The sequence below is a fragment of the Camelus bactrianus genome, chromosome 10 (assembly GCF_048773025.1).
Source record: "Camelus bactrianus isolate YW-2024 breed Bactrian camel chromosome 10, ASM4877302v1, whole genome shotgun sequence".
Lineage (NCBI taxonomy): Eukaryota > Metazoa > Chordata > Mammalia > Artiodactyla > Camelidae > Camelus > Camelus bactrianus.
In genome coordinates this window covers 13,735,153-13,746,385 of record NC_133548.1, presented here as the reverse complement: position 1 = coordinate 13,746,385, position 11,233 = coordinate 13,735,153, and the positions used below count along the sequence as shown (strand labels likewise).

The window sequence follows — 11,233 nt, the reverse complement described above, 5'->3', positions numbered from 1 at the left end:
TAAGTAAAGTGACTAGTGTTACAACGAACAACTACGAGATTGTGACAGCTCATACCCATGTCACACTTTAATGTGGCCTGCACTGTTCAAGGACGTAGGCCGGTACAGGCCATCTTTAATCCAAGGCTGTCAAGGTCACCCAGAGTGTCACTGCCCAGGTGGGTGATGAGGAAGGGAACTGGAAGACAGTGTGTGGGAGGTTTCTATTGGCCAGGTGTGGCACTTCCATCCACACTCCACTGGAAGGGGTGTCGCATTTGGCCACGTACCCAGGAAGGAGAGGACCGTGGGTCTTGGTGTGCACTGGCGTTCTGTGCCACGCTGGGCAGGCCAGTGGATCAAGGGCTTAGCACAGTGCCCGGCTCCTAGCAGGGAGTCCATAAAGGTGGTATCCTCCTCCCTGCCAGAGCCACCCATCTGGGGAAGGAGAAGATGTGAAAGAAATGGCTTCTGTTTTCCTGCATTGGCGTGGTGACCCAGCTGCTTCTAAACGTATGGTTTGGTGGACCTAACAGGGATGCTGGGAGATGCTGTGTCCAGGTTTGGGTCCGCCGTATGGTTACGGGAGTATGTGAGCTCTGGCTCATTAGCAGTTTGAACATCTAGTAGAGATGTATTCTTGTAGTCTTCAATCATGCCTTTAATTACTTACGTGAAGCTCCCAGGGATCTCAAGGAGGTAAAAGAAATTCTTAGTCATCTCTGAAGAATCCCCAAGGGGTGACACTAATTTGCTCCTTTGCAAACTTTTCCTAACTCTTTGCCTCAGCACCTGAGGGCATAATTAGTTGCCAGAGGTTGCCATAAAGCCTGAGGGTGGCCTCTAGAAAGTGGAGGACTGACTGATCATCCAACTCACAGAACAGGAAACTAATTGGCTTTTTTTCTTCCCTTGATGATCATTGTAGCAGCAGAGAACTTACTCTATTAAATGCAAAGAAGCCATTATCTGAGTTATGGCGGGTTAGTGGAAACAGCTGAGAAGACACAGATTTGATAAACACTTTTTTCTTTATATCTATGCTATTATATTACACAGACTGTTTTTCAACTATTTTTTTTTTTGAAGTTAATGGTACATTTCAGAGCTCTTTCAATATCAGTGTACTTAGATGTGCTCATTTGCATTAGTCAGTCTGGTCTGCCATAACAAAACATCACAGACTGGGTGGCTTAAACAACAGGGATTTATTTCTCATAGCTCTGGAGGCTAGAAGCCCAAGGTCAAGGTGCTGGTGGAATTGGTTCCCTGGTAAGGACATCTTCCTGGCCTGTAGAGGCTGACTTCTTGCTGTGTCCTGACATGATGGAGAGAGAGAGAGAGAGGGAGGGAGAGGGAGAGAGAGAGAGAATCTTCTTCCTATAAAGCTGTTAATCCCATTACAAGTATTTTACCTTCATAATCTCCTCTAACCTCAGTTACTTCCCAAAAGCTCCATCTCAAAATACTATCGCATTAGCGATTTGGGCTTCAACCAATGAATTTTTGATGGACACAATTCAGTCCTTAGCACCATTTTTAAAATTCCTATTTGACATTTTATTTTTTATTTCAGCTTTATTGAGGTATGATGGACAAAGAAAATTGTAAGATAATTAACATGCACATGGTGGTGACTTGATATTCATATACATTGTGAAAAGATTCCCTTGTCTAATTAATGGACACATCTATCACTTAGCAAACTCACGTATGTATCCATGTATCCTTTTTTTTTTTTTTTTTTGGTGAGAACATTTAAGTTATACTCTCATAGCGAATTTCAATTATACAATACGGTGTTGTCAACTATAGTCACCGTGCTATGCATTAAATCCTCAGACTTTATTCATCTTACAGCTGAATATTTGTATCTTTTTACCAACCTCTTCCTGTTTCCTGCATCCTCCAGCCTCTGGAAACCACTTTTCTACTCTGTTTCTGAGTTTGACTTTTTATTTTAGATTCCACATATATTTAAGAAAAATTTTATTTATGTATTTATGTATTTATTTTACAATATCATATTTTAAAAATTGAAATATAGTTGATGTACAATATTATGTTATAGGCATATAATACAGTAATTCCCAACTTTTAAAGATTATACTCCATTTACAGTTATTATAAAATATTGGCTATATTCCTCATGTTGTACAATCCATCCTTGTAGCTTATTTTATACCTGATAGTTTGTACCTCTTAACCCGCCACCTCCATCTTGCCCCTCCCCCTTCCCTCTCCCGACTGTAACCACTGGTTCCTTCTCTGCTAGATTCCACATATTAACTCCTTTATTACTGTATCATGATGTACTTTTTCTCTTGCTACATTCTTTGACTTAAAGTCTATTTTTTTTTGATCTAAGAATAGCAGCCTCTGCTCTTTTGGTTTCTATTTGCATGGAATATATTTTTCCATTCCTCCACTTTTCCATTTATGTGTCCTTAAAGTTGAAGGGATATAAGCTGCATGTAGTTGGCTCATGGTTTTTTTTTTTTTAATTCACTTATCCACTCTATCTCTTTTGATTGGAGAATTTAGTTCATTCGTATTTAATGTAATTATTAATTGGTATGGAATTACTATTGCCATTTTGTTAATTGTTTTCTGGCTGTTTTGTGACACCTTTGCTCCTTTTTTCTTCTCTTGTGCTCTTCCTTTGTGATTTGATGATTTTCTGTAGTGATTTGCCTAGATTCCTTCCTTTTTTTTCTCTTGTTTGTCTACTCTAGGTTTTTGCTTTGTGTTTGCCATGAGGCTTACATAAAACAAATTTATAAGAGTCTATTTTTAGCTGATAACAACTTAAGTTCAAATGTATGCTAAAGCTTGACATTTTTACTAACCCCTACATTTGTTTTTGATGTCACAATTTACATCTTTTTACCTTGTGTGTCTGTTAAAAAATTATTGTAGTTAGTTATTTTTAATATTTTTATTGTTTTAGCCATTATATTAGAGTTATAAGTGATTTACTTACCACCATTACTATGTTGGAGTATGTGTGTATGTATATATATATATATATATACATACACACAACACACACACACACACACACACACTCACACACCCACTTCTGGAGAGGGCTGACTTTATTTGGATCTGAGTGAGGAAAATTTCACGCCCAGGGTCATTGCTGAAAACTACAGCAATCTCAGTGGCAAACAATGTTACAGCTCTCCTGAGGTCTTGAGACTTGTGGAGGCAAATAGCAGTTTGGCCGACAAGTAAAAAATGTGGCAAGAAGATCGAGGGAGTGATGTCTTTTCTCAGTTTTCTTTTTATTTATTACAGTGTAGGGGAACCCACTGCAGCCATCTATGAAGTTCACCTCAGGGGACATAGACCATGGTGAATCAGAGTGGAGAGTGGTCTGGAGTACAGAGAGTGTTCAGGACTTCACCGTGATGCTGCTCAGAATCTACCCTTGCCCTCATTTTGTATAAAATGTTTATATTCTCTACACGTAGTCATAGTTCTGTGGGATGCTGTCAAGTCAATCATTATCTGATCTGAGTCCTAAAATATTAGCTACTACTGTGCTCTTGATAAAGGGTAGGAGAAAAAAGGGAGGACAGAAACAATCAGCACACAGCAGTTGGAGCCCCTGCGCTTTTTATTTTTTTAAGCATCTTCCTTGAAAATTTTAAAGTCCTCAACCGATTCTTGGAGGAATCCAGGATTTACTCCCTCACTCATCAGGAGAGAAAAATGAAAAAGATCACTCACTCAATTCACTCAGAACTGTTCAGATTTCTTGGTTTTCAATGATGAGAGGTTATGAAGGTGCTAGTCAGCTAGATATAAATCAATTGCATTAATTTACCTTGTATCTGAAAAATTAAAATGTACATTTTGGTACATTCATGCTATTGTTATACAAGTTAGGTAAGCCTGCTCGAAAGAACTCTCCTCTCTTCAAGTCATGCCAAAAAAATTCAATTATTTTAATATCTGCATACGTTTTTTCCTTCTTATTGTAAATCTGTGTCAAAGGTTGAGTTCCCTAGGAAACACCTCTGAGATTGAGTTTGTGTGTAAACATTTATCAGGACGTGCTCCCAAGATCAACGTTTGTAAAAGTGTGAAAGGAGCAGAATTGGGCAGAGGAAGCTGAATCATGATACAATTACAAAAAGGATCTTAGATGGTCCTCCAAGGAGATTTAAGGCTGGGATTACCCTTCAGAGTTGTTTCAAGATGAGGCAAGAGGCTCAAGTCTTTCTGCCCAGCAAGTAGACTAGTCTTGGATCCAGCCTGCTGGAGGAAGAGGACATGATACTGGGGCTCCCCTGGGGTAAGGCACTATCCGGGGGAATGAAGTGAGTTAGGAGCAACCATCCCTCCTGGCAGCTGAGGGAGTGCGCACCTCTCTCCTGAAGGAGGCTACGTGGCTCACCGCAACATCCATTACAAACCCTCTCCTTGGCTCAGATAGCCCTATACTGAATATGTTTTTTAAAAATTCTGAGTCCAGTTTAGCTGCTTCTGTAATGTCATATAAACAACTTCTGTTTATGGAATGTTTAAAGAAAATTATGTGAGAGAAACCTCTAACCTCAAAATGAATCCTTCGAATGAGTGTTGTCTAGACGTCTAGGGTTGCCAAGTTAACAGTAACAACATCAGTGAATGCGGCTCCCACCACTGACAAAATTTCAATCCACTTCCTCTTGTCTGATTCTTCGTGTAACCCTGGGAAGTGGTGGGAAATGTAGCTTCATCTCTAGCTTCAAGTGAGGACACAGGAAAGGCAAAGGGCAGTGAAATCAACTCCAGCATTTATTTTTGGTGTCATTCCTTTATGATAATACCACACCACTTAGAGGCTCCTGCTCAGAGACAACAGCACTATATGTAAGCAAATAGACTGTGGCTGTCAGATTTCTCTGTACCAGTGTTTATTCCACCCAGGGCACCCAGAAGGGACTATCTCTCATCAGATATAAGAGTAGCTTTAGAATATCTCTAAAGTCAACCTACTCGTGGTTGGTAGAGTAGGCTATCCAAACTAGATCTTTGCATTTCAAATCCAGACTCTTTCTATGATATTAATATACAATACAAATTGTTTATTTGTGAGATAGGATTAAGGGATGATGATGGACTCATTTCCAGCAACTCTTTTGGAAATCGGTACAACTGAGACTGTGCCAGTCCCACTGAACTTCCCATCAGGATCTCTCGTATTTCTTCCCCCAAACCTCTTGATCCACAGTCTCTTCATGGCATTTTTCATCTCTGTGTTTCTCAGGGTGTAGATTAGAGGGTTCAGCATGGGTGTGATGATGGTGTAAAATACAGCCACCATCTTGTCCTCAGTAAAAGTGGTGGAAGGTCTCAAGTAGATGAAGACGCAAGGGACGAAAAACAAGATCACCACAGTGATGTGGGAAGTGCACATGGCCAGGGCCTTGCGCCTCCCCTCTGATCAGCGGTCTTGAAGGAAAGCAAGATGACGATGTAAGAGCCCACAAGGATGACAAAGCAGCTGAGTGAAATCAGGCCACTGTTGGCCACCACAATGAGCCCCACCACGTACGTGTCTGTGCAAGCCAGCTTCAGTAAAGGGTGGACGTCACAGAAGTAGTGGTCAATCAGGTTGGGGCCACAGAAGGGCAGTTGTACAGTGAGCATGGTCTGGATAAAGGTATGCAGAAACCCTCCTAACCAACAAGACACCACCAGTGTGGAGCAGACCTTCCAGTCCATGGCGGTCAAATAGCATAGAGGCTTACAGATGGCTACGTGCCTGTCGTAGGCCATCGCCGTGAGGATGAAGATCTCCGTGCAGCCAAATAGATGGACAAAAAAGAGCTGGACCATACAACCCACAAAAGAGATTCTTTTGACCTTGGCTTGAAAGTCAGTAATCAGCCTGGGGGCTATAACAGAGGAATAGCAGATGTCGACAAAGGACAGGAAGCTAAGGAAGAAGTACATTGGAGAGTTGAGACTTGGGCTCCTTTGAATGGTCATTATAATGAAAAAATTTCCAGTCGTGAGAATCATATAAAACAGTAGGAACAAAAAGAAGCATAGCTGCTGTACTTCCTTATTTTGGGAAAGGCCCATGAGGATAAATTCAGTAACATTATTTTCCATGGAATCTGGGCAGTTAACAGGAGAGAAACACTGTGTGGCTTTACCTACGGGAAAAAGTATAAAGGATAATTAGATTTGGGCACTTAATGCCATAACAGTATGGTTATTATTTTTAAACAATTATTTATAGAATTCCTCCATTAAGATGTTGGTTTTGGCATAATCCACTTCTTAAAAGTACTAGAGATTGAGGGAGGAATGGAGGGAGAAAGAGGAGAGAGAAGAAAAATTAATAGATTTTAAATATATTTAGGAATGGAGTAGGCTCTCCACTTAATTATCAGTTGTCTGAACCTTAGTTGCTTGAGAATTTATTTATTTATTTATTTTTGTTGACAAAAATCTTTTTTTTTTATGTTATAATAAAGCCCATCAAAAATAAAAGCTCAACAATTCTATAGCTTTACAGGTAAAACACGCAGACAGATTGGATTGTATCTCAGCCGAGTTTTAAGCGAAGGGTATTCGGGGTGAGATCTGAGACACGCACAGCTCGTGAACCTACACAGTAACTTGTTTCATGCTAGAAGATTCTCCAAAGTACCTCTGAAGGATTCTGCATAAGAGTGAGTGGACAAGGTGGGACTAGGTCTTCTGGGTCCTAATGCCTCCACGTCTGGGCCCTTCAGTGTTCAGGTAAGAGCCACCAGCTGTTTGTTGGAGGGACAGCTGGGTACCACTCTGTGCTGGAGAAAAAGTGCTCAAGTAACTTGAGGTTTGAGCTCGAAACACTGAAGGGCAGAGACCAGCAGGTACTCTTTACGCTCAGTTGATCAGGCACATACACGCTTCAAAAAGCCCCCGAGCTGGCATGCCGCTGCCTTTGACCTACGCTGCTACTGCCGCAAACAGCTGCTCACTGAACCTACGCGAGCGCGACTAGACCATCACTCCCCTCTCCAGGTCAGGCGCTTTCTACAGGGAACGTGGCCATTCCAGAAGGCTGCAGCTGCTTGTCTTTCTCCTAGGGAGAAAGTAAAATACCTTTCGAGCCACCGCCACCTGTAACGGTCCATCCAGCGCCACGTCCCAGGCCCCACTTTTCCTCCTGGTGTCGCGTTTCAGCTTCACCCTTGCACTCGGTAACACGGAATTAATTTTTCCCTGACTTTCCCCTTGATGACTAGCCACCCTTTAGACCCGACCCGGGAGTAGACAAGAGAACGAGACGTGCAGCGTCTTGGGCTGAAGCTGACAGCTGCCTGCTACCCACCTCTCTGTTTGGTCAGTCAGGCCATTTTAGCCACCTGGCTTGCCCTGTCAGGGGGTAGCTATGCAGGAAGTGAACCCAACAGAGATTTGGGCCGATCCATCTTTACTGTGTCTCAGGGCTCAGATGATGGACATGGCTCGCTGTCACCAGCCACTCATCTGCTATCCTGTGTGAATAACCTCTGTAGGACATTCTAAATTGAGTCCAAGTGATCAATAGCAAGAAAGAAAAAAGGCTGAGGCCACCATTGCCACTCCTACCACGGCTCTTTTAAAAGCAAGGCCTGACATCAGTGAACACTCACCTGCCTGTGACAGTTCTGTGCAGGAGACCTGAGGCTCTGCTGGGGAAAATAACTTGTTTTGCCAAAGCTCTTTTTCTCCTCCGCCCCTATACAAGGACAGCTGGCTGCTAGATACGGACGGGGAATTAATGAGCGTCTTGGGGGCTAAGCGCAAGCCTGTTGCTTCCCAACGTTATAAATCCATTCCTTGCTTCACGGCGCTTTTTATTCCCCACATGTTCAGAAGTAGTTCTTGCGCTCCAGAAATATGAGTACCTCTGTCGTACCCTGAGCACTCACTCACCAGCTGGCGAGCCTCCTGCCGGCAGACACGAGGCCTTTACAAACCGGAGTCTCCCTAGAAGGCCTGAGACTGGGCACCTTCAGAGGCTGCAGGTTTGTGCGGAGTTTGTACATGTGATTGAGCGCTTGAGTGAAGAAAAGCCCGCTGGTGTTGACCTCCATCAAGGTCAGGTTGTCCAGCGTGGCACTTGCTGTCTCACCAGTCTGCCAGCAGACACCCGGAGCTTGGCTATGTGAGTGTCCCACACATCCCTGAGATCTCATCTGCTTTCGGGATGCTGTCCGAAGCATGGTTTAACAGGAGTTCGGTGAGTTCCACGTAGTAAGGGCTGGGCATCGGGGTGAAAGAGTCTTCCTTTCGTTCACGATCCCTCATTGTCTCCAGCTTTTCCACGTCCACCCACTCGGGAGGAGCCAGCCGACACTTCTGTCTTTGTTTCAAGTTGACGGCCAGCCACAGAGGCAATTCCACGGGTAACCCAGGGTTGAAAGGCCCCAGGTCGCCCCCGATAAGGTAGATCTTGTCCAGACTGAAGTCCGGGATAATGGTGACCAGCTCCTTCTCGGCCAGGAACTCCGCCTCGGCCGAGTTCATGGCGGTGCCGGCGGCCGGACTGGGACTCGCCACTGCCTCTGGCCCCTCAGCATCCGGGAAGACACTCCGCGGCCTCTGCTTTCCGCTGCTTGAGAATTTAAGTATCTTCCTTTTAAATTGAAATTCTAAGTGATAACCTCCATGCTCGTTACTCCGGGATGCTCTTTTCCTATATTTCTGTTGATTTATGGAATCTATGTAAATACACACACACACACACATACGCATGCACACTTGATATCAAAAGTATGTCTTCAAACGTACAACTTTAAGTCAGACCTGGGCTGTAACTAGCCATTCATGTGGCTCTTTGGCCTCCCAAATTACTGACAGCCTGATGGACTTCCTCTTATTTCACATTATTCAGATTATTCTGGGAATTCACTTTTTGTCACTCTATGTTTAAAAGTTGGGGGAAATGCTTTGAGGCTTCACAAAAGGGAACTACCATTTGCAAGATGCTCAAGACTTCATATGAGCTGACATTAGTTGTTCTAGGATATGGGGAGATAACAGTCCTCAGAGTGGTTTATATATGCCTGTGACAATGACCACCTGCAAGGTCTGGGACAAGGTCGCTGAGGCCTAGCGTCTTTGGCCACTGGGGTGACTGCATGAACACCAAGGGCGCCTCCAGCTTTGATGCTACATCGTGAAATTTGGGATGATCTTTTCAATACAAAGAATTCCTGCCATTTAATGTGGCTTCTTTCTTTCATTATTTTTGTATTCCTTTGAACCAGAAGATGTATGAAGAAAAAGACAATGTGTGTCTTTTTTTATTGTCTGAGTGCAAATACTGTTTCCATTAGCTTGTCAGGGAATTTAAACTCTTTGAAACGCGGTTTCTTTATCCTTCAAATGGAAATGCTACCGACTACTTCAGAGATTTGTTTCAAATACCAGACCTAACCCAGCATATAGGAAGTCCTCACTGAATTATGCCTTTTTATTTTCCAACTAGATTGCCAGTACTTACGTTTTATTATGAAAAATTTCAAATATGTACAAAATGGAGATAAGAGCTCATATATTCTTTACTCAGATTAAAAAATGATTAACGTTTTAGCACAATGCTTCATGCATCTCTTTTTCATTATTTTTTTGTTCCAACGTATTTTAATGCAAATCTCAGTCATCATGTCATTTCAACTTCAGTATCCATGTCTCTGAAAATAAGACTTCTCTTTCTATCTATCTTTCTTTCTTTCTTTCTTTCTTTCTTTCTTTCTTTCTTTCTTTCTCTCTTTTCTTTCTTCTTTCTCTCTTTTCTTTCTTCTTTCTTTCTTCTTTCTTTCTTTCTTTCTTTCTTTCTTTCTTTCTTTCTTTCTTTCTTTCTTTCTTTCTTTCTTTCTTTCTTTCTTTCTTTCTTTCTTCTTTCTCTCCTTTCTTCTTTCTCTCCTTTCTTCTCTCTTTTCTTTCTTCTTTCTTTCTTTCTTTCTTTCTTTCTTTCTTTCTTTCTTTCTTTCTTTCTTTCTTTCTTTCTTTCTTTCTTTCTTTTCTTTCTTTCTTTCTTTTCTTTCCTTTCTTTCTTTTCTTTCTTTCTTTTCTTTCTTTCTTTCCATAAACATGAGGCCTTGATCACATCTAATGTAACTGCCAGCAGTTTCCTGGTATCCCTCAATTCCTGGTCTGCTGGAGCCATGTTTTGTCCCCACCTCTCCTTACAGGGCTTAGGTGAGTGCCTACTAGGTCTGTTCTGTGTGGTGTGGTAGCCCACTGTGGCTACTGAGCATTTGCAACGTGTACAGTGTGATTAAGAAACAGAGTTTTAATTTTATTTAAGTTTAAATTCAAAGCTAAAGTGATATAAAATATTTTGACATAATAATTAGGACATTTTGAGTTAAACAAAATATGCTTAAATATTACAAAAGTGAATTCTGCCTATTTCTTTTGCATCTTATGTGGCTACCAAAACATTTAAAATGACAGTGTGGCTTGTATTCTGTTTTTAGTACACAGTGCTCTACTGAGGTGCTTGACTATACCATCCAATTTAATTCTTGTAACTCTAGTTAGAAGAATAGTGGGAAAACTAGTCCCACTATTCACGTAAGGAATAAAACCCAGAAAGGTAAACTGAGTTTATCCACAATCACATAGCTACTCGCTGGTGGAGCAGAGCTTCAACCTTGATATGTCTTAGCCTGTGCTACATTCTGTCATTTAAATGGTCTATTTCCATTGGCCTTTTAAAAATACCGATAATAGCTTTGGGACCTTCTATACTGTTCTAGGGTCTCTGGGACGGGCATCGCTACTTTAACCAATCCGAACAACAGAATGTAATTAACCAAGACAGACACCAACACTCTGGGATAAGTTAGCGGACTCCTGATATCCGTGCTGTTGCAAGAGCCGCTGGCTTTATAACCAAACAGCGGTTTCTGCTGTGGGGTAGGCACAGTCTTAGAAAATGGTTCAGATGGTGGAGAAGCATATTCAGACTCTCCCGTTATCCTGCCGGAGTCTGGGACTCCGGCAGGATCCTTCGTCTCACCTTCCCGACCCCGATGGTCCCTACCGTGTGGAGCTGTGATGAGGCAGGGATTGCTCTACGTTGTGAAAGGCACTAGTACCTGTCAGTCTGTAGCTGAATAAGGAGGGAGGCAACACCCAACGGATGAGGCTCTAGGCTTCACCAAATGCTAAATTCCACCCCTTTGACTAAATGCTGAATCCCTGGGGGAAAAAAAATTCAGCAGACTTTTCCTGAAAGAGGTGGCTTTCTGGAAGTCTCCAGTAG

At 42.3% G+C, this 11,233-nt stretch overlaps 1 protein-coding gene and 1 pseudogene across 1 annotated transcript; both read right to left on the bottom strand.

The window, feature by feature from the left end:
- Positions 1–5,074: 5,074 nt before the first annotated feature.
- On the bottom strand, positions 5,075–6,164 carry LOC105076767 (olfactory receptor 4S2-like). The gene is given in 2 exon segments (XM_010965022.2): positions 5,075–5,418; positions 5,421–6,164. Coding segments are annotated over 2 exon segments (1,014 nt in total). The 5' UTR covers positions 6,091–6,164.
- A 1,780-nt stretch (positions 6,165–7,944) lies between these two features.
- Positions 7,945–9,526, bottom strand: LOC105076765 (DNA replication complex GINS protein PSF2 pseudogene; annotated as a pseudogene).
- Between the last annotated feature and the right edge of the window lie 1,707 nt (positions 9,527–11,233).